General features: G+C 40.1%; 1 protein-coding gene across 2 annotated transcripts in view; it reads left to right on the forward strand.

Annotated features, from left to right (window-relative positions):
* The window catches only part of FER (FER tyrosine kinase), a 357,078-nt gene that overhangs the window by 100,417 nt on the left and 232,477 nt on the right, over positions 1-24,184 (forward strand). Inside the window, exons 9-10 of one of the 2 annotated variants that reach the window (XM_019532458.1) lie at positions 3,682-3,804; positions 5,145-5,334. In XM_019532458.1, coding sequence (XP_019388003.1) covers positions 3,682-3,804; positions 5,145-5,334 — 313 coding nt within the window. Of the gene's footprint in view, positions 1-1,588; positions 1,864-3,681; positions 3,805-5,144; positions 5,335-24,184 lie in introns of those variants that run through there. The other variant, XM_019532460.1, reaches the window with a different exon arrangement.

The following is a 24,184-nucleotide window of genomic DNA, read 5'->3' on the forward strand; positions in this document are numbered from 1 at the left end:
AATCATACCCTCAATCCTGGCTAATTTGACTGCCAGCAGTAGATAATTGCAGTTATGTCTACTAGTATTAAGTGATCACACAGCTTTTTATGATAATTTATTAATAAGATCTTAGTCAAGCAAAGGTTGGACAAGGTTCAAACCAGCATGTTTAAAGAGAAAACCCAAACAGACCCAGGAAAAAATCTTTTTTTTTAATGGTGTTCCCCACCCCCCCAAATTATATTAAAGATTTAAGGGCTGCTGTTAGTATAGTGTATGAAGAGAACTACTTTGAAATTACAGTGTTCAGGTTCCAACTTCTAATTTTTATTTTTTTAGAAAATTGATTATGGCTAATGAGCAAATGCAAACTTGAACCAAAGCAGAGAGCTGATTTGTGTACCCCATCATAAATAACCTTATGTCTGTTCAGATTCAAGTATTTTAAGTTGTGATGAAAATTCCTAAGGTATGAGATAAGTGTCAGAGGTCATTTTTAAAAGTCTTAAACTTTAAAAATAACCCTTTTTTTGGATAATTCACATTAAGATGTTTAACATTTTAATGTAATTAGGCTTGTTGTATGCAATTAGAGAACAGGGTGGATGCATTGGTTAGTTTATAATTCATCAATAGGAAAGTCTGCAGAAAGATCAATATGTTGTATTAATTATATGTGTAGGTAATTGCCTTTTGGGGCTTGATTCTTCATTGCTGAAGTCAGTGAAAATGTGGCTGGATCATGATTTCATGAGCCTGAATTCATGAAAGTTAGATCATATCCTAGGAGATTACAAAACATTACATTTGAATCCCAATGAACCAAACAGATGTAAATTTTTATATTTAGTTATTTCAGAATAGGGAGGAAGTGGAAAATGAAGATAAATTCCCCAAATCAGTGACCTTAGCAAAAACAATTAAATGTATTTTGGAGTTCAAGGAAAATGACAGTCCTATATATGCATTATTGGGCGAGGTGTAATTGAACATTTACCCCCACTTACAAAATTAATGACCTTGAAAATTATCTCAGTTCCACTTTTTCAAATAGTTTTATATTTATGAATTTATAAGGGAAAGTAAATTGTAGAATAAAAGATAATGGTGCATTAGCAGTACAATGCAACACAGAGGCAAACTATTATCTGCAGGAATAGTTAGCATAGGTTAACATAGTAGTTCTTTGAAAATATAATACTAGGATAAAATATTGTCATTAGAGGATTTTCGTATGCATACAAAGAGCAAGTAATAAACTGCCATAGAAGAATAAAACTGCTTAATGAGCTAGTAAAAGTCAGAAGGGAAACGTCAATCGAACCATTCCCAGATGAGCTAAAATAATCTTCCAAAAAGCTGTTTTATACAATTTTGATCTATATTTATTAATATATGATGTTGTGTGATGCCAGTGATCCAGAAGAATATCAAAGATGTTTTGTGTGGGTGTTAATATATAAGCCCAGCATGAGGTAGAATGTTTCATAGATTTCTAATATTTCCATGTTAATTTTAAAGATGAAGAATTAGAATTGTTTTTATTAAAGTTAACAATGATAAAAGTGACTGACAAGTTAGTAATAATAGTTTTTTTCTGAACCAGTTTCATCTGGAAGACAGATTCAAGGCCATGGTGAAATATCCTGTGACAAATTAACCAGGGTGATGATACAAGATAGTCTGAGATACCAGCTGTACCCAGTCCTAAATGGTGTCCAAACTACAGATGGGTATTTAAAACAAAAAGATTGAGTAAGAGAAAATAAGTTAGTTGTTTTTTTTTTTTTAAAGATAAGTCCAAACTTCCTTACAGATTTCAGAGGTGTTGAGGAGATCAACAGCAATGTGATATTGCAATTCGCTGTTTAGAAACACATTTAGCTTCTTTTCACCCAGCATTGCCATTAAAAAAAAAAGATGGATTTTTGAGATGACAGTAAATGTTAATTTGGGTTAACTTCCATATATTAATGCTTGATCATTAGAGAGTGCTGAATCTGCATAAGTTGATTTTTAGATTAGTACTGTGTTGAAAGAAAAATGTTGAAAGAACTGTATTTAAAGTCAGATATATGGACAGCAATTAAATATTTTTAAACAGTGTTTTAAAATTAAGATAATTGAATTCACTTCAAATTTAATATCAATACAAAGTTTCTGTCATAGTGCATATATAAGAGATTACTTCTGTGTTTTCATCATAATATTATGACCCATATCATTATTATCATTAGTAATCAATTTAGTTAGTTTCAATGCAGCTAAAGACATTTGGTAAAAATGGGGCTGTCATATGATACTTTTTTACTAGATATATAGAGATTTGAGTTGTTTTAAGTTTAGGGACTAGTATAGACCTTATTTAAACATAAACATATACATGTTTTTGTATTTCTGTTAACTATGCCCTCCTGAGCCCCATTTCCATGTGTTTTGGTAATGAAAGGTTCATAAGCTTAAATCTGATTTCAGAACCCTAAATTAAATTCTTTGGGAATTAAATCACAACTGAATAAAATGTAATGGGAAACAGGGAATATCAAATTTATAGTCAAATCCAGTGAAACTGTTTTTCAGTTATGACATATGAAGTACTGTTCCCAGATAGCTAAAGCCTACTGTTTTTCAAAATGCAACAAGCAGGCCAGGAGTGAAGCAGTAGTATTTGTGCAAAAAAATAGCACAGTAAAAAAAAAAACAAAAACAAAAAACCCCCCAAAAATTGGAATTACACCATTGTTGCTGGAGTATGTATATTGATACCTGTGTTTTAGAAATAACATGACTGGCAAAGAGAGAGTGGAATATAGCTGGATATATTTAGGGAAGGAATGGATTCTCTTGCATATTACTCAGCATTCTTCTGGTATAAGAACTGCTTCAATCTTAATATGAATTAAAACACTTATGAAATAAATATACATATCCCTGTATAAGAGAATGAATCCTTTATCTACTATGTGCAGTGTTGATATATTAATTGGATTATATTAGGCAACACTTCTGACCCTTGAATCTTTTGTAAGTATGCTTACAGAATAACAATAAATGTTTTTAATGTGCAATAATGCTTCAGTTAATAGAGTATTATGGTACAAATTTACTTTTATTGCTGTCAGGTTAACACTATTACCAAAGACCAGATTTCTAAAAAATATGATTAATTATAAAGAAGAGTACTACAGATCCCTCTACTGTGCTCAAATGGAGTGTTTTAATTTGTAGTGCAAGACCTATTGGCTCTGCTTTTATTACTTTTATGCATGAATATGTCATTATTACTGATTGTAAATATTTCTCTAAAGTGCACTTCAACAGTCTAGAAGACGTCTATATTTCGGATAGCTTCACATTTAATTTATAGTATCTTACTGAAGCCAAGGTCCGTTTACCATGTTTTCTGTATCTATGCTAAAAAAAACCTTTAAGAAACTCAGATTATTCATTTTACTTTGTATGACTACATATTCTACAGTGGATGCAAAGAGAAATTATATCAATAAAATAAACAGATTAAGAAACATATTGCCAAGAAGGGGAAACTGACAAACTAGAATGTAGATTGAGAAATGCTGCTTCCATTTTTAGCTCTTCTACCATATTTAATTATATAGAGAAAAACAGGCAAATATGCACAAACTGTCATGTGTCACATATGAATGTTTTTGTTAATTTTTTTAAACTAATGCATTCTAGGCTGAAAACAGTAATAGAAGAACTGATTCAGACACAGCAGACACTTTTGAATAAAGAAGAGCAAGTCCTGGAATTAGAGAAGAAGCTAGAAGAATCTTCTAAGACCTGTGAAAAGAAATCTGAGTAAGTATGACAGGTATCAAAAAGCAAAAATGTTTAAAGGAAAAAGTAATTATTGTAATGTGGTTCCAAAGAGCTAGCATATAAAATTTATGTAAAACAGATTTGCTTATATTTTTAGTAGGAAATTATTGGTATATTATACAGGCAGTCCTCAGCTTAAGACTCTTAGAGTTACAATGAACTGCAGTTCCAGTGTTCGTAAATTGACACCCGGGGGTTGAAGTTCCGACCCGGATTTCAACTTTATGATGCTGGATGCTGGAGACAGGTTTGTTAGTGGAAGGGGAGGGGGAAAAGAAGGGCCATTGGGGCTCAGATCAGGGTCCCTGTGGTGGGTGGGGGGGCTCAGGCAAATGCCGCCTAGCTGGGGCTGCGCTGTGTTCTGCAACCGGAGACTGTGAGCAACAGGAGAAGCCATCACTCATCAGGCTGCTTCCCTGTTTATCCCTGCCAGGGAGAGGCAGGCAGAGCCAGGCAGCTGTGGGAGAAGCCACGGCTTGTCTGGCTGCTCCCCAAGCTGCCCCTATAGGGGCGAGGCAGGCAGAGCTAGACAACCCATGGGAGAAGCGATAGCCGCCTGGCTCTGCCTGCCTTGCCCTGGTGGGGGCAGCTGGGGGAGCAGCCAAGCAGCTGCAGCATTTCTCAAGGCTTATCCAGCTGCTGCTCAAGCTGTCCCCGCTGGGGAGAAGCAGGCAGAGCCGGGCGACGGCAGAAGAAGCCACGGCTCATCTGGCAGCTCCTAGCTCTTGTCATGGGGTGGGGAGGAACTTGTGACCCCGGATCTGATTGAGGTGAAGCGGGCTGTAGTCGAAGCAGACCTGGGGGCACACAGCACCGCCCCCTGCCCTTCTGGACACATGGCTGGAACAGCAAGGTGCTGCTTTTTGGGAGCCATTTGTGGGGCAGCTCCTTTAAGAAGCTTCTAGGATACTTTCTTTAGAAAAGCAGACAAGATTCCAGAAAAACCTGAAGCCAAGACTCCTGAGAAGACTCCAGCCAAGAATCCTTCAAGAAGTTCAGCCAGAAGCCCTTCAAAGAGTCCAGCAAAGTCACCTCAAATAAGTCCTTCCAAATAAATGTTTGCTATTTACAATACAGATAGGTATCATTAACTTCCCATAATGTTCTGTTGGGATAGCTGGCCCATAAGCAGTATTGTTTGAACTTGTTGAACAATAGATAAACCAGGAGATAAGTCCAGACCCATGACTTAATATGGCTTCTGATTGCTGGAGACACTATTCCTTCATAGTGCATTAGGTAGTCCCTTGTTACTGGTAAGAAAAAACTTTCAAAAATAATTTGTATTGAAGTGTTTGGTTTGTCCTTTCTTTCCTCAGCATTGTGCTTTTGCTGAGCCAGAAGCAAGCACTGGAAGAACTCAAACAAACAGTTCAGCAGTTAAGATGCACTGAGGCAAAATTTGCAGCACAGAAAGAGCTCTTAGAACAAAAGGTGCAAGAGAATGATGGGAAAGTGCCACCTCCCATAGTAAACTATGAAGAGGATGACAGATCGGTCACTTCTATGGTATGCCCTATGCTTATTTCACTAGATAATGCAGCCTCCTTGCTGTTGCACTATACATCTTTAGGTCAGATGTTATTCTCCAGCAGAGGATACTCTACTGTAGAAAACTGAAACGGCTAATTGAGGGTATGGGCAGGCATTCATTCCTACCTCTACAAAGTGTCTAAGCACCAAAATGTAGGGCTGTGGTAACCTACAGATGTTTTAAGTCCCGTGGCTGGAAAGTGACAGTCACCTCAAGGACTATCTCTCTTCCCAAGAGGAGATACAGGAATTCACCTTTGTTCCCCCTGCCTCCACAGAAGCCTGTCAGTGAGTCAGTCGGGTCAGTGAGGCTGCCTATATGCTGGCATCAGCCCTTGTTGTGGCTACCATGTAGCCAATAAACAGTTACTGCTGCTGGCAGCCCCATCAGTTTTTGCCATCCCATGGCCTGAGTGGGATGCTGTTTGTCACTCTGTTGATTGCCTACTCATTTCTCTACTTCTAACATTTTCAGGGAATGCTAAAATACCTACTCTTTGAGCCTCACAGAATATCTTGTTAGAAGATAATAAGCAAGTTAGTGACTATAAATACAATTTCTTGTCCTGCTGCAGTTACTGTCCATAAACCAGTGTTGGTGATTGTGCAATTTTGTTTGCAAGTTGCATGATTTCAGCTGGGACTGCAGCTACCTTTGCAGTGATGCAAGGGCTGGGTACAGACATTCAAATAGCTCAAGGCAGAATCAGTCTGTTATGCCATTTTCTGTAAGTGGCATAGTTTAGATTGGTAGCCAACACAACATGCATTCAGCCTTTGGTGGGGTGGAGGTGGGGCAAATCTAAGACTGCTTCTACCATTTTCAAATCAGTTTGTATGCCAACCTTCTGTTTTTTTACAGGTATAGAATGGTTTTGTGTGTTAAACTTCTGTTCTTTTATTGACCAGTTTCTAATCACTTACACTAGTAAAAGTGTAAAGTCTGTACCTAGCCAAGATGTTCCACCCTCCCATGACTTCCACTTCTGGTTGGGGGAAACCCTCTTCTGACTGGGTGTTCTTCCCCACTTCTGTACCTGCAGGGCAGCTGCAGGAGTCAGGGCAAATCTCTCTGTTCTTCTCCATGGAAGCTGACACTATTCTCTCATCAGGGAAGACCCTGTAAACATCACTCTTTTCTTCCCTGCTATCTCCGAGTAGTGGATAGTGGTTTTCTCTGCTCCTTCCTCTAACCCCTGTCCTTTCCTGCAATACTCAGCAAGTGAAGCAAGGAGGGAGAGGGACAGAACTGTTAGAATCTATTTCTTTCCCATACTAGAAAAAAAAGGAACCAGTTTCTGTTACCACCCAGATCTGACGGGGGAACTAAAGAACTTTTGGGACTGCCAGAAGAGCAGAAGTGAGATTGGAGGAGTTTGACTGATTTTGAAGATGGGAAGAGTTAGCCTCTGCAGTGGTGAAAACTCTGACAGCAGGGCTGAGAATTGTCTTAATTTATACATTTGGTGGAGTAGGTGATATTTTACTGTTCCGCATATACGTACTGGGCCCCAAGGAAGCAAAAAAAAAAAAAAAACCTATGCAGACATCAGAACAGAATGTAACCTTTTTAAAGGGTTAAAAAAATCATTGAAATGTTGAGGTCTGATTCTTGATTTTGAATCCTTGTATTGGGTAATACCCATACGCACTGTGACAGGAAGTTATTGTTAGTTGGTGCTAAAGACCTGCAGTGGTTTGCATACCCCCAATGTGACTTTCCAGAATAATTTAATAAATTGTGCTTATTGCAGTGTATCTTTTGCTGAAGAGTAATAGTTTGTACTGAGTGCATGGTGTGCCTGGACATCTATTGCTGCTGCTGGGGCAAACCTGGCTGCTAAGGGAGGAATTGTCCACAGCAGCTACAGGGTTATCAAAGCAGCCTAGGTTGTTGCTCGCTCATACTGCTGTTGCCCACGTTTATGCTGCTGGCAAGTGAAGAAATACAAAGGGGCTGAGTTCCAGGGCTTCTTCAAGCTGCTGGGGCAGTGGCTCCTTTTAAGTCAGCAGCAGTTTTTGTTGCAGGTATGTTTGCCTGAGGGAAAGTAACCCTGTGCATGCTACACAGGAGAAGGTGCAGTGAGTATGCCTTCCGTTCATAGCCAACAGCTGTGGAACCCTGCATACTCACTGTGTTGCCCCCTTTGCAGCATATGGAGAGTTACTTTCCCTTTTCCCAGTGGAGGCTGTTGCTGCAGAAGCTTCTCTTGGCTCAGCAGGAGTCTCTGACTCAGTAGCAGCTTGAGGATGTCTTGAGGCTTTACTGTATTTCCATGCACACTTTGCCTTCCCCAGGTTCCAGCAGCTGATTTTCAGGGGTGAAAACGGTGCACGGGGTATGCAAGAAAATACTGCATGTGGGAAGATGCATATAAGGGTTTCTTTTGTTTTAATTTTAATTTTTTGGGGTTTTTTAATGTTTTACCCCAAATTTCTGTTGTCCCACAGAAGGTAGCAACAGCACAATAAAATTACATTAATATACTTTTTCTGTATGCTGTTGTCTTAATCCACTTCCAGTACTAGATCTCTTCTTCCCTTCTATTATCCATTCATGCATCTGTCACTATTGTTTATTATTTGTAAGGCACCAGAAATCTGTATGACACTTAGGATAGGCAGTTACGTTTTATTTGGTCTCCAAAGTAGCTTGCATGTGAACTTGATGTAGCTTAGTGAGAAATAACCAGAAAATAAAACAATACTAAAACATTGTACACCAACCAGAGATGGAGGAGACAAAAATAGAAGGACCAGGATACCATTAATGAAATGTGGGAGGGATTCTTTTTTAAATCATCAGTCTTCATAGTTCTTTTGTAATATAACAATATAGTAATTAAGTCTATTAAGAAAGTAGCTGAGGTGAGTGGTGGAAACTGGCGGAGAGACATCCTCCTCCCCCCCGTGGCTAGGTTACTAAAATTTATCTTCCAGTTAGAATATGTTTAAAGGTGTTATTAAAATATCACCCCAAGCACTCAAATATCTGCTTTGAGTGCTTGGGGTAAATACTTTGTATGTACCACCCTATACATGTATGTTGAATGTCTCTGTATGTTTATTTTTTTTACGTAAAAGAGCAGAGATGTATTCTTCTGTGACTGACAAAAAGCCCAGTGATTTTTAGTGAAACTTAGTGGCTCTTGTCTAATGACTTGATTTAAATAACTTCACGTTTGGAAACAGGGTATATATTTTGCATTTATTAAACTAATGTTTGTTTCCATAACATGTACTTTTCTTATTTCCATTTTGATTTTGGAGACTAAGTTCTACATACATAGTATGAAAAATACATTGTTAAACACAAGAAATTGTTTCTCATAGAATTGCATTAATTTACCCCAGTTCCTAATTTCTAATTCAGCAAAGCATTTATTTATGTGTTTCAGTTTCATTGCAATCAGTGGGGCTACAATGTGCTGATGTATTTTGCTGAATAGTGATGGCGTTTAAGCCATAAAGATTGTGCTAATAGAACTGCTAAAATGGGTGTTGGTAGAAAAGTTTGTCTGTTGTGATCCAACTTAATCTAAGATACTGTTATTACCCTGCATATTGAGAGGGCGAAATTTAGTCAATCGAGAAAGAGGAGGAAAGAGATTAGACAGAATGTTTATTTTAGATAAATAGACAAACTGTCATAATTATTTATAGGATTTCTGTGATGAAATGCCTTTAAATTATGTAGGTGTTGAATAATCCGTAATGGAACTTTCTCATGGCTGTAGGCCTTCCTGCCATTTTTAAATGGCTTGGCATATCATCTGTATTAATCGTTAAAGAGAATCATTATTTCTTTAATTATAAACCCATTTAGGTCTGTCATCATCAGTTTAAAGCACGTTATCCCAAATGTTTTTAATTTAGCTATTTGTGCCTTGTAAAATTAATTGTGTGTACTTATTTTACAAGTTGTAAGAACAACCTCATTTTTATTGGCTTGCATTGTATGCAAGCGTTTATCCTTGCATATAGAGTGACTTTCAGCATGATTTGAAAAATAGGAAAAATAGATGTGTTTCTTCATAAAATGATGTGCTTTTTATTTGAAATATTTTCATAGAGCCTCATTCTATAAGTCTATCAATCAGTTAAAAAAATAGTACAGAGTTTGTTTTTTCTGTCATTTGTAACATGAGATGAATATTTCATTAGCTATTAGTTAAAAGGTGGAGTTTAGGAAATGTTTTTCTGGTACAGATTACATTAATTATGCATCTCCCTGTAAATTTATAAATTTGTCTACATCTCTGTGGTTTTATTGTGTTACAAGGTTCTCTTAATATGCCTTCATGTTTAATTGTTGCAAGTATCCTTATTTTTTGATGTTGTGAGCTGTACCAGCCTACTTTATTGCTTATAAAATATTCATTGTCTGTTTGTCTCCAGTGCAGGTGTTTTATAAAAAAATGAAATTGCTAGATAACTTTTATCATGTTCATTCAGGGTTTCACGGCAAGATAAAACTTGAATAGTATTTTTGAAATCCATTTTGTTCTTCCTAGGGTATAATGTAAGAATTTTTGTAGTTCATCTGTTTTTAGGAGTTAATTCCCAGAATTTTACTTTAAAATTAATTGAGGAAATTACAGATATGTTTGCAATTGTAGCATTTTCCTATATTAAAATATTGATTCAAAAGTATGGCTTATAGGACAGTTGTACAATTGGGAAACTACTTTTATAGCCACAAGATTTATAATATGCATTTATTAATTTAAATAAAATCAGATTAATTAAATCAAAATCATTGGAAGATAAGTATTATTTAAAGATGATTAGTGAAATGCAGGAGACCCTCACCATTCGCAGGGAATAAGTACTAGAGATCCCTACGAATGGGGAAATCCAGGAATACTGTACTGTATCAATAACAGGCACCGCGAATATTCGAAACTGCAAATCTGCAAATAGCGAGGGTTTCCTGTAGTATTTTTCTTTAAAAAAAATCCCTAATTCGCTCTATTTTTCTCTCTTTAGATATAGATATCTCTATAGATATATAGATCAATATATTTTGATACATATTTATATAAAGGGTATTAGGCATTTTTAAAGAAAAAATACTATTTATGTAGCCATGAATGCAGTGAGCCTTTAATATTCGGCATTCCCTTTTGAGTGGATTTAGAATTAAAACTAAATTCAGGTATTTACAGGTTGAAGAAGAAACATAACCAGTTGCGGCCAAGTAAATATTTATGGCTGGTGTTTTGTCATGGTAAGTTTTACCAAAACTGGTATGCAACATACATGAAAAGAGAAAAATAATAACTTTAGGTAGAGAAAAATTCCAATTTTGATTTCTTAGTATTTCCTTTATTTTGAATATATATATATCTAAAATAGATGTACCTTATCTAGTTCTGTAGGATCTTTTAAAACTGAAAAGGAAATATGAGTAATCAGTAGCTTGATCTGACCTTTAAGTATGTAGGTGTCTAATTAAAAAGTGTATGATTCATAACTGCTTCTACTATATTTTCCTTTAGTGTCAAATTTAAAGGTAATAAACAAAAAAGTAAAACCATAAAGGTTATAAAGGCTAGGGAATCTACAGCTTCTGTATAGAACATACTTAAAACCATCTATTCTGGATGATTTCTTGTCCTCCAATTTTGTACACAAGTTAGTTTTTAAACTTATTGTTGTTTAAGAACAACTACTCTGAGGTCAGATGTAATTTTAAGGGAGGTTCAAGTGTTCTGCCACAGGCTTTTGTGTCTTTTTGGAATTGATGCCAGGTTGACATCCGTTTTTTCTTTTATATAGGAACCACCCTTTCCATCCAGTGTAGACAACAGAGCAGTGCTCTAAGCAGGTAATAGTGTAAATAAGGTTGGTAGAGGAGCGTGTACTGAATGAACCCTAGATGTTTATAATCCCTGTTGTTTGATCTAGTGATGATGTGGCCTATTTCAATGAGGGAACACAGCTAGCAACTTGGGTCCCTTGCAAGGCCAGAGCCATGGTGAAAATAGGAGTTAGGTAGTCTGTTTCTGGTAAGACATTGTTTGAAATTGTGGGGACAGCCTGTCCCCCAAGGCTGCTTTGAGATGTTTGGTGTTTTCCACGAGGTCATTCATAGTTGGAGATCATTCATAATGTGTCCATGTGTTAACCTGGGGGTTGATGAAAACAGCACAAGGGATTCTGATGATTTGAGTGGTGACAGTTTGGGGATTATGTCATAAGTCTGGGATCTCTTATCTAGATCCCTAAAGTGTGTATCCATGTTGGTGGCATGAGAGTAGATATGAGTGTAACACGGAGCATGGGTGTAGATGATGAATTTAGTGGTGTGCTTAGGATAAAAGCTGGTGGCTGTAACTATCAGTTTCTTATAAAATGTGGTGGCTATGCAGCCATTGCAGACTTTCACAGTGGTATCCAAGAATACAACATGTTGGGTGAAGTATTTTAGAGTCAGTTTGGTCAAGCAGTGCAAGTTGTTAAAGTTCAGGTAGAATTTTTCTCTAGAGATTCTTCTTGAGCAGGGGTGTGCAGGCAGTGGACTAGCTATGTATCATGCTATCACCATTACAAGATCCCAGCCCCAGCTGCAGAGCAGTTCCCCACCCAGCCAGCACTGCTGGGACCGGTCTCCATGGACACCGGCCACACTGATGCAGGCACAGGCTTCTGAGAAATGGAGTCTGGATGCTGGCTGGATCGGCCATTGTGCCCCCCTCTGCTGTAGAGTGTCCATACATGATGAAAAGTGCTTTCTTTGGAAGTGCTTCAGAGGTGTTTGAAATCTTCAAATGTGATGTCTGCCCAGACCCATTGGTGCCAATTGCAGTCTGCAGAAGTTAGAACAACCATTCCTTACATTGTACTGTGTTGTCTGTAGTTCTAATAATTAGTTATAAAGTGAATCATTTTAGGGAGAGTCTAGGAGGCTGATTCTCCCCTACAAACAAAAGCTTTTCTGAGGCTTTAAAAGTTTAATATTTTGCATTTTATAAAAAATACTTAAAGGATTACAGGAACTAGACAAACCTTGCTGGTTAAGAAAAGCAACCTGACAGCTGCTACAACAGCATGGTGACTGATAAATTAGTTTGCCGGTGATAAGTCTTATTAGATTTAAATAGTACAGTGATTATAATTAAATTTGAATAGAGATTTCATTAAAAATCGAAAGTGACTTGAAAATGCCTTTGATTCTTTTTTTATCGTATTCAAACATCTGTCCTAAAAATATTATTTTGAAAACACTTATTTACTTTAATATTTTCATGCTTTAAAACAAGATATTTAATAACATGTATGACAATAACAAGATCTCTGTAGAATATTCATTGTGCAGTTATCTCAGCACAGATCCTGACTGATGGAGGATTATCTTCTATAGTGGAGGCTCTGATAAATTGGCTTTTGTTAGAGAGAATCTGTAATACATGAAAAAGTTGCCAGCAGGTGGAGCTCAGTGTCAAACGAATAGTATTACTGAATGATCAAGATTCATTACCACCATATACTTTTAGAGCAAAGATTGCTAATCGTAAGGTACAGATATCTCAGAAGAACAGCATGTTCTCATTTTCTAACATCTAGGACATTCAACATCCAGAGGCTTTCTTTGCTGTGTATGGGTAGCATGAAATTTGCATATAAAAAAGGGGACCAGAAGAAGGCCTGTCAACACCATGTAAGCTGTACATATTAGCTGTACAACAGGAGTTAAATTTGGGACAAGCAGCACAAAGTCATTGTTTATTCTATATTCACTCCATAAATACGTATCTTGTGCAGCTTGTATATGTTGAGATACAGGGCTGTAAAAAGTAGAATCTCTAGCTTTGTGAATCTAGCGATTTCTGACATCATGGGCAAATGCTGAAGAAAGTGTGGCATTAAATAGTAGCTATAATATGAAGGCCTGAGGAAATGCCAGATAATACCATCAATTACTGGATCCTGGGCCTCAAGGGCTGCATTCAGGACAATTATTTGAACTGCATGAAGTAAGGGAACAGATCTTCAAGTTAGATATTAAACTTTGTAATTCCTGAAACATTTGTTTTTTCTAGGAGAAATTACTATGTAGTTAGTACCAGTTGGTAGAAATTTATAAAAACAACTTAACTGTATTTACAGGTTGAAGAAGAAACATAGCCTGTTGCAAAAGCAGTTGGCTAAGTAAATCAAATATTTATGGCTCGTGTTTTGTCATGTTAAGTTTTACCAAAAATGGTATGTAACAGCCATGGAAAGAGAAAAGTACCAATAAGTACTAATAATGTTAGGTAGGGAAAAATTCCAATTTTGATTTTTTTTAATCTTTCCTTTATTTTGACGTTTCGACCCATAAAATATGTGACTGATATTGTAAATATCTCTAAATTACTTTAAACTGTTATCTCATCCTTGACATCTTAGCTGTTCAATCTCATTCCAGCTCCTTGACTGCATTCTCTTTATAATAGTGTGACTAACAAACCATTAATTCTTGAGTCACTGTTCCCATTTCCCCATGTAGCTCAGATTTTAAGTTGGAAGTTCTCATAGTTCTCAGCAAAATTGATTGAGCTGTTTACTTCGCATGTATAGAGGCTCATGAAACATTTAAAAATGTGGTGTGTGTGTGTGTGTGTGTGTGTGTAACTTTTAGAGTACATAAAAACAACCAGATTGGTGATGTCTGCAATAAAAATACTTTCTTTCCTGTGCAGTGCTGGAGGCTTATCCTTCCATCTTATGCATGTTTTTTCCATTAATGGCCCTGGAAACATTAAAGTGGATCACACTAGAGAAGAGGACACAGCAGTGCCCCAAGCCCTCTCTTTTCCAACGTTGCCGCACGCTTAGAACTCTCGCATTTGAAGGGAGACGTAGGGAAACTGCCAGCTCCTGGTACATTCTATTATGGGAGTAACTGAAAGTGTAAGAGTAGAGATTAAAATAACTGGTGATCTCTTCTTGGTTATTTGGAAAAAAAAATGGAAGTATTTTAGTGCTTTATAATATATTATCAAAGGGTTCTTCTGTTTTTCTGTCTCTGGAATTTAAAAAAACTGCTAACTTGTGGTTCTTGATCTATATACTCTCTATATTATCCTCATTATAGGAGCGCACTTAGGACAGGTAGTCTTTATAAATATGAAGCAAATGACTGGGACTCCCTGTCAGATTTTCTTGAGCTAATCCTGCATGTGGACTTCTCTGCTGATACTGGGGGGGCAAAGAAAGGACCTGGCCTGTGCAGTACTGGAGGCTTATCCTCCATCCTTTTTTTGCCCTAGCAGACAAAACAGTGCCGGTGTTATCACTGTGCATATATTTTTTTTAAAAGGTTTCAAAGAATTCACAAAACAGTTGGATCTGTGGGATTCCCAGGCAACAAAAGTTCCTGTAAGTGATCTCTTGCTTTGAGGCTACTTTCCACACTCACTGGCTGGGACCTGTATGTTTAAGTTCACTGCCAGTAAACATCATGGAGCAAATATGCTCTAAATGTCAGCTGCATCCAGCAAATACAGAGAATGAGCTCTGCAATGCCTGTAGTAAGAGTGAGTATTGTCTGGCCTCTGTCTCTCCTTCTTCAAAATCCACCTTGCCTACTAGACTTGCATCAGAGGAAAGAGAGTCCACAAAAGACAATAAGGTAAGAATCTGAGATGGCTGATCATGCCTTACCCTAACTTAAGTGTTGTTCCATTAAACAAATTTCGAATTTATAAGAGATCACAGAAGACCATAGTCTCCTCCAGTGGTAAAAATGACCTTGCTTTTTTTTAAGATACTTTGATAGATGCAGAGTTAGGGATGCTCTGAACTTCCTAATGCCAATTGCTTCATAATTAAACCAGTGCATATCACTAGAAAAACAGAAATACAGTGCATGAACCCAAATTGTATACCAGGTCTAGTAACTCTAGGAAGCGACTAGATCAGAGCAGGTAGGAGCACTTTAAACATTTTCAATTTAGAAATAACATATAAGATACATGAGAAGAATGTGGATTTTTTACCTCTACTGCCAAAAAGCATTTCAAGAGCTTTCAAAAATTCCCTTTTAAAAAAAACAAAAAAACCCCCAAAACCTTTGGCTTGGTAATGCTGCTGTGTTGAGAATCTGTCACAAAGCCACTGTTTCAGTCAAAATGTTTTTTCCTGAGAACCATTTAAAAACACATTGCTCTCAAGGAATTGTTTAAGCATGGTATGGGAAATATCTGATTTTTGATGCAGCCTTTTTAAAAAAACTCCTTTATACTTGATGCCATATTGAATTATATATCCAAATTAATAATATTTGATGCAGTTTTTTACTTCAGCCCTCTCATGGAATTGACAAAATCTTAGTTTAAAAACTCAAAAAATGCGTAGTTTTATTAATTAAATCCCATATTTTTGGCACTTTCCTGTGTCCTGTCCACCTGTTTCTGTTTTGCCCTGCCAGGCTGGGATTAGCTGAGTTGATTTCTCCTAGATTGCACCTTTCCAACTAGTGGGGAATCGGCAATGGCAATCTAACCCAAATCTTCCACACTTCAAAGCATAATCAGGCAGATTTAATTGTGGGGGTAGAGGACTGTAGCAGTGTAATTAAGTGGATTTCTTTCTGCTTTTCACTGTAGCTTATGGAGTAGGGCTATGAAGCAGTGTGTATTCTTGTCAGAATTTTAGGTGGAAGTGGAAATGAACAGCCTCAGTGTCTGAATTGGGAGATGCATAACAGCTAATAGAGAGAACATGGACAGCTCTCAGAAATATTCCCTGGACATTTTTATTTATTTTAAATTTGCATTCTATCCCTTTGTTCCAAAAGATTTTCATTGTTATAGTACACATTTTGGTTGTTGTCATCTAAACATGGGTTTTCAGTGTAATTGTGTTGATGCAGAAGTACAAAATACTTAATATAGTACTTGTCTCCTCTAATCCCTCTTCTCCTATATTTTTATTTGTGATTCTGTCATTTTATCTTTTTTTCCCCCTTTAATGTATTCTCTTGTTATTCAGTCTTCTTCTCTGAGCTTTTGTCTTTTTTAAAAGTTTCCTCCTTTACTTAAACCACCCCAGCTTTTCTTGCTACTGCTGTTACATCTGTCTTTTCATCAATGAGCTGTAGTAGAGAACATCCTCAAATTGAGGGATTGCCTCCAACGACTTTTGTTTTCACATTTCCTGCTTGTCTGACTCTTCCCTAAGCCTGTTGCTTTGTTTTCTTTCTTTACTACTTTGTTTCATATTTCTCCTCATCTGTTTCTCCCATGTGGATATGCTGACACCTCATTTGTGGGAAGGAATGATGATGAGCATATGAGTGGACATGTGTACTAACTACTATTCTAGTAAAAGACAGGAGTGTCAAGCAAATAGCATGTGGGCTGGATCCAGTCTGTGGAGCTACAGGATCTGGCCCATGGATCTCACACTGACACTGTATGCCTAATGCAGAACTGACCTGGCTCTTAGCCTGGACCCGGCACTTGAGGCACAGGGGCAGAGTGTAAGCTGCATGCAATACTCTGAGGCTGGTCTGGATTAGGCCATGCCAAAGCCAGCATACAAGTTTGTCTGGCAGGGCACCACTTGCAGTGTGTGCCCTGTGCTGGCCCTGTATGCTGGAAGCAGTGCCCATGGCACTGGGTCCAGCTTGTGTACCATGCACTGGCCCTGTTCTGGGGCTTGTGCTACCTATGGTGCATGGGCTGGACTGGGTGCTGTGGGCAGTGCCCACAGCACAGGGAGTGTACTTCATGACAATCCCCAGGGCAGCCCTACATGCTGGTTTTGGCATACGCAGATGGCTTGAGGCTAAATCCTGACTGGCCCTAGAGCTGATAGGCCATGGGCAGTGCTTGTTGCACCAGGTTCAACCTGTGCACCACTTGCAGCACAAGACCCAGACCAGGGTCAGCAAACTGTGCCTGTGTGGTACAGGGGACCAGCACTGGAAGTGTACTGCATGTGGCACCCTGCCCAGTGACTGGTGTGGCTGGATATGGCTTGCAGACTGGCCCAGAGACTCATCTGGCCTGCAGGGCTGGATGGGTTTGACACCCCAGTACTAATAGAATCTTTCTTTAGAACTCTGTCTTTTTACTGGATGCTGCCATAGCTATTCTTTGGTCCAGGGCTGTCAAACTCATGTAGCCCCACGTACAGGGCATGTCTTGAATCAACTCCCTGTGCTGGGTGCAGTGCCCATGGCACTGGATCCAGCCCACACTAGACTAGTTCTGTGCCATGTATGCAGCTCATGGGGTCAGTCCAAGACCCATGGGCCAGATCATAGGGCTTCACAGGCACATGACACTTGGATTTAATATTTCAGTCGTGGATAGAATAAAAGATTCTTAGGAATGTAGATATCTTTAGAAGGAGATAATATACATTTACTAGCTGGATCTAATTTCTAGTTATTTAGCAGGGTAGATCCCTTGAAAAATTTGATGTTAGGGTTTGTTTGGGCAGATATTCTTAGAATGTTTTTTGGTATCCTGCTAATTTCAGCTTCCATTTATGCCAGTGGCTAACTAGTCTAGTTTAACCTCTTTACTGTATAATGGGAAGCAAGTAAGTCATAATGAGGGATATTGTTCTCTGATATATTTGACTGAATTGGTGTTAAACTGAGCTCATTGACACCTTTGTACTACAAGAGATTATGAATGTTTTATTAATTTATCTCAGAATCAGAATTTTAAATTACTATGTAGTATCATGGAAACAAATGTGAGTTTCAACGCTGAAAGTATTCCTTCCTTCTGGTATAAAAAGTAGTATATTAACTGAAGGTTAGGGTTGCTACAAAATAATCCATTTTGGTCAGTATTTTACCTTTCTAGTTAAACTGCAAATCTGGTACTTTCCCAAGTGGTAAAGGTGGAGAATAGTAAATATCTGTATTTTTAAAAGGGCGGGGGAGGGGGGAAAAGGGAAATTAGGGAAGGGGGCAGAAGAAAACCACAAAAATGATTCAAGGGCTGGAGAATATTCTCACTTAACCCTTGGAAGCAGTACATAGCCCACATGCTGCCACTTGGACAGCCATATATGGTGACAGACTGAGACTTTTGACTATTTTTAAGTAGAACTTTTAGTCCAGTTCGCCCTTCTTGTGGATAAGGCATACCAATTTCTTTAGCACCTTTGATTCCCTAGCCTGAATGACCAGCTGGTTTGACTAAAAGTGTCTTTTAACATGAGTCTGGAGTGAGGTGTGAACTGTGATACATATCTGTAGTAAACTTTCTCAACTGTTCTACCATCATACTCCTTTCAAGCTGTTTAGCTTATCAGAAAGGTGATTGAAAGATTACTTTGATCACAGTGTATATTTACCTTCACAGATAGAAAATACTGGGTTACTAAAGGCTTGTTAAACCTACCAATGAAAATAATAATAATAATAATCCGTATTTGAAAGTTAACTCCAGAAAAGATTGGTAATGAGGCACAAAGTTTTAATATTGAAGATAATTGCCTGAACAAATTATCACAATTGCAGGGTTTTGGACTCTACATAGCAGTAACTAGGTGAAGTTTTGAGTATGTATGTATGATGCAAGGCAGGACTGTACAGAGATACCCTAAGCTACCCTGCTCATGCCAGCTTCAGAACTGGAAGCAGAGGGTAGTTATACTAGTGGGGCTAATTAGCTTGGGACAGCACTGTGCTGTGTGGCTATAGTGTTTGTAGTTCTGGATCTAGCACATGCGGGCTAGAGACAAACATTACACACAGACTGGTTTAAGTGATTGGAAACTGGTTTAAACCTGTAACAGAACAGAAGTTCAGTACACAAAAACTAGTTTCAAAATGGCTGAACCTGGTTTAAAGATAAACATGGATGGATATAGTATCAGACTTAACTGATTTAGGTTAAACTGCTTTATCAGACTTCTGTCCCCAGGTCCCCTCTCAGTTCATGTTGGGTCTCAGTCCTCCAGCATACCAGGATACCTTGCTACTTCTTATGTCACAGGGCAGGCTGTCACAGAGCTGAAGCAGCAAAGTCTCTGCAGTCTGTGTCCTGCATGTGCTTGTTATCCCAGCAGACGGGTGGGGGTTGGGGGAGGAAAGGGGGAACAGAGCCTCCCAGCCCCATTCCCAAGCCCTACTCGGCCCACCTCTGCAGGTGGGAGGTGGGAAGCAGTCTCTCATCCTGGTGCCAAGGGGCTGCCTGCAAGGGAGGGAGCTGCCTCACAGGTCTTCTCCTGCCCTGCCCCAAGTGGTTTTCCCTGCCATGGGAGTCTTGGGGATTTTCCCTTTCCTTTCCTCTACACAGTCTAGTTTGCTTCCAGGGGGGCCACCCACATTGGGGGAGCTGCCTTAGGGAGTGTTCCCTGGCTACCTAGGGTGGTCTCCTCTGCTGCGGAAGCCTGGGGGATTTCCTCCCCACATCCCTCACATGGCCCAACTGGTGCTTGGTCAGCTCTATGCCCACAGATGTAAGGGGGAAACAGTCTTCATCCCAGTGTTGAGGGGCTGTCTGTCTCCCCTGCATGGGCAGGCTCCTGGCACTGGGATAAGGGCCTGTTCCCTTCCCTGCAGGGGGACAGCAGGTGATTAGGAGCTTATTACTAAACTGTTCTTGTACACATTTTTGGAGCTTTGCACAGGTGAATAAGACCATCAAAACGCCAAAAAATGTATACAGGAACAGTTTAGTAATCAGCCCCCAACCTTATTGGCTAATGTCATACGCACAGACGAGTCTACCTGCTTCCTAAATCGTGCCATCATATCTCAAATTTATCTTCAAGAGGGATGCTGCAGTATGTGTTATATGGTTGTCCACCTGGCAGCACATGGGCCATCTGGGGCTTCCAAGTGGTTAAGTTGCAGTCCCTTGGGCTCCTGGTCTGGGCATTGCCCTTTTACTACACTCCTGTTGCTACCATGAGACTCTGGGCTCTTCCTCCTTTCTCCAGTTTCTGCTGCTTGCCCCAGCCCCTGAAGACAAAGCAGGGCAATGTAGCCTGTGGGCTGAGGGAGCCTGTAACTATGAGGCTTGGGAGACCTGGAGACTTCATGTAGCACAGGTGTGCCTGTGGGAGGAGGCTTGCAACAGAGTGTGCAGGGCACAGGGGCATTGGCATGGTGCAGTTGCCCTGCAGCTCAACAGTCAGGAGGTTAGAGGGGGGCAAGCTTTATGGCATGGTGTGCAGCTTATGGCAAGCAGCCCAGGAGGCATGCAGTTCACCTGGTGCCTGGCCAGGGGGCCTGAGAATTTGGACTGTTCTAGGCTATAATATAGACTTATTGTATAACACTGGTCTTTGACCTTTGCCAGAGCAGACCTACCTACACATGAATGTCTTAAATCTTAAGAGAGACCAAATACCAGCTGAACTGCTGCAGTGGTTGTACTGAACTGGTGTGAGAAACTGCATATGGCTGAGCAGTGAAAACTTTATCTATGATTTGACCAGGTTCCCAGAGAGGGTCCACTTGGCTCCACTGATGTTCTTTTGGAGCTCCCTTGGAAGAGCTGATAAAGAGACTTGCATCCTTTCATGCTTGTAGAGAAAGTAATTTTGGTTCTCATTCATTGAGATTTGAGGTGTTGTGCATCTCATTTTATGCAATATAGTCCAGTCCCATGGTCAAATCTATTTTATGAACAATTACATTTGAAAAGTGTTGGAGTGATGTAGCTCTGATGGTCCAGGAAAAATGCAGGAGGCAAGAGTAATTGTGAGTGACGTGTTTTAGTGGGCCAGTTGTATTACAGAGAGGGAGATAGATAAGTTTTCAGGTACTACTGTGCCTTTCTGAGAAGTCTCCTTGGCTCTCCAAGTTTGGAAAGAAATCTTAGGCTGCTTTGCTCTGAAACTGATTTAAAAGTAAAATGCAAACATGAGATGTATGGTGAATTGAATGTTATGCATGCAGTGTGTGTACATGTGTTCAAAAATCTACCTCCTTATTGCATGCCTATATGAATTATCTCTTTGCTGTATATAATTATCATAGAATCCTAGAAATGGGGTCAGAAGGGACCTTGTAGATCTTCAAGTCCGACCCCCTGCCAGGGCAGGAGAAAAAACTGGGCTCAAATGATCCCAGCTAGGTAGGCATCAAGCCTCCTCTTAAAGACCCCCCAGGGTAGGAGCCAGCACCACTTCTCTTGGAAGTTGGTTCCAGATCCTAGCTGCCCTAACTCTGAAGTAGTTCTTATGGATATCTAATCTAAACCTACTCTCCAACAACTTGTGGCCGTTATTCCTTCTCTGAGGCTGGGCCACTGCAGATGTGCTCCTTGATGATCTTCTCAAAGAGTTTCCCTAGGATTGAGCTAAGACTGACAGGCCTATAGTTGTCTGGGTCCTCCCTCCTCCCTTTTTTAAAGATGGGGACCACGTTGACTATCTTCCAATAATCTGGCACCTGGTCCGAGCACCACGAGCGCTCGTAAAGCCGTGCCAAGGGCCCTGCAATAATAATGTTTCTTTGGAAAGACTAGCTCATTTGATTAAGTACTTAATTTGTAATAACACATTAATTATTACCTTTTTTCCTAATATTTGGAAAAATTAAACTATTAGTATGCTCTCAAACACCTTAAATCTAATCTTAACACACAACTGCAGAAATAATGTTACAGCATTTACCCATATACAAAAGGACTTCAAATTTTGAAGGCAACCCCAACAATAATTAGATTATGTACATTGAAAATGGTATATTTGTGTTGTGAAAAATCGTATTTCCATATGTAGAATCTAATTAGTGGAATGTTATCTCAAACTTTTCCCCCCTCTGCTGTGCCAGCAGGAAAGGGGCCAGACCCTCACCCCTTGTCTCCCTGTCTTGCTGCCTGCCCCTCTCCCCCACCACCCCTGCCTAGCCCTTTTCTTCCTCTCCTTACCCACCACCTGCCTTCTGCTCTACTGTGCTCTACTTCAGCTTCAGGTAGGGTTACCATATTTCCAGTTCCAAAAAAGACGCCTACTGGGGGGGCACCTCACTTCCAGCCCACAGCCCTCTGGCTCTGTCAGTGCCCCTCAGTCCCAACCTGCATTGCCCCGCCCCCTCCTCCTCCCGGCCATGCTGATGCCTCTCACTTCTGACCCATAGCCCCTGTCCTCTGCTTCCCCCAAGCTCTGCCAGAGGGGGCCCCCAACTGCTCTCATCCTGGCTGGGCCTGAGCACGGCAGCTCTGATTTGTGCAGGTGGTGGCAGAATGAGTCAAGCCCCAGCACAGGCTGGAGGGAAGAGGAACAGATGCCTGTGGCACTCCCTCCCCTGGTCTGACCATGTCCCTACCCCCAGGCAGCATCCCCGGGGTCTGCCTGGTCCCCATGAGCATGGGCACTGGCCGTGGTGCTGCTGGCCTGGCCACAGTTCCCTGCTGCCTTCAAAGGGTCTTCCTCCTGGAGGGGCAGGTGCTTCCCCCTGTCCTGCTGCAGCCTGAGTTCCCAGGCAGCTTCCCCCTGGACTGGCAGGCATACGCCCCCTCCTCACACCCGTCCCCTCCACATGCACAGATGCACACCCCCCCCCCGAACAGTCCCCAAGCCCTGGTCCTCCATCCCACTCCCCATAGATTTACCTGCATCCAGTTGCCAAGGCTGCTCTTACCACCCTTCCCAACTGCATGCCGACCATGCACGTGTACGTATGAGTACACATGGTGCTCCATGCCTCCAATCGCTGTCCTGTTGCTCTCACCAGCGGAGCAGAGCAAAATCCTGGACATTTTTTCAGATTTCTGAAAACGGCTGGAACAGAGATTGAAGGCCTCAAAAAGAGGACATGTCCGGGAAAACTCGGACATATAGTAACCCTAGCTCCAGTGCAAGTAGCAGACCTGGCCAGGTAGGAGTAGCAGCAGCTTTTATTCATTGGTGCTGCAAGGACCAGAGCTGGAGCAGAAGGAAACTGGGGAGGGGGTGAAGGCTGGATTCGTGGGGAAGTGGGGATGTGCAGGTGCTGGATGGAAGGCAGGCAGCAGAGTCTTCCCCCAAGGCACTATCAGGTCTCTCTCCTTTTCCTCTATGGTCTCCCCCAACACTCCCCCAGCTGCATGCCTCTTCTCTGGCACACAGACTACCTGGCCTGTGGTAGGCAGTGGCTGAGCTCCAACTTCAGCTCTGAGCCTGGGGCTGAAGCCAGAGCTGAGCTGCCTTCCTCCCTAGTTCTGTTCTCAGTAGTAAGAAAAGGATTTTCCCCCCATGCTGTTTAGGGGGGGAAAAAACCCTAATCTTGGATTTGAATAAATAAGGTAATTAACAATTGATTTGATTATGAATAGGCTTGAACACAGGATTTTCCTGTAAGACTGGCTCACATACTTTGATAAGGGAACTATATGTTGCAGTGTCCATGAAATCACAGTATCTTACATGAATACTGTATACAGTTTGTCTGTTAATAAACTAGCAAAGACCTGTTGAAGTCAGAGCCAGATATATAATTCTGACTTCATTGCCTGTCAGATACAAATATGCAATAAGTTTTAATCTAGTCAGATTCCTTATCTCTGTCTCAGTTTATGAAAGTGCCAGCTTTATCCTTTAATATAAGTAATGTAAAAGCTAAACTGGTTAAGAACATATTTTTTCCCCTATCTCACTAAAGTTGATCAGGGTTAATTCCATTTGGCTTCTGCTTTACTGTGATAAAGAATCCACAGTGTTTCTCTCAGTGAGCTTCTAAGGTACAGTAGCCAGTTGTTCATGTATAATATTTTTAATAACCTTGTTCAACAAAAAGTTGAGGAGTTAAAAGCTCTCTGGTCATTATAATAGCTTAGAGATTCTTAAATTCTTCCTTATGTTCAGCATTTCAGGCTGGACATAAGGAAGACTTTCTTACTGTCCGAGCCCCCAAGGTCTGGAACAGCCTGCCATC

This window comes from Crocodylus porosus, unplaced genomic scaffold (genome assembly GCF_001723895.1).
Source record: "Crocodylus porosus isolate Cpor-Errol unplaced genomic scaffold, CroPor_comp1, whole genome shotgun sequence".
NCBI classification, from domain to species: domain Eukaryota; kingdom Metazoa; phylum Chordata; order Crocodylia; family Crocodylidae; genus Crocodylus; species Crocodylus porosus.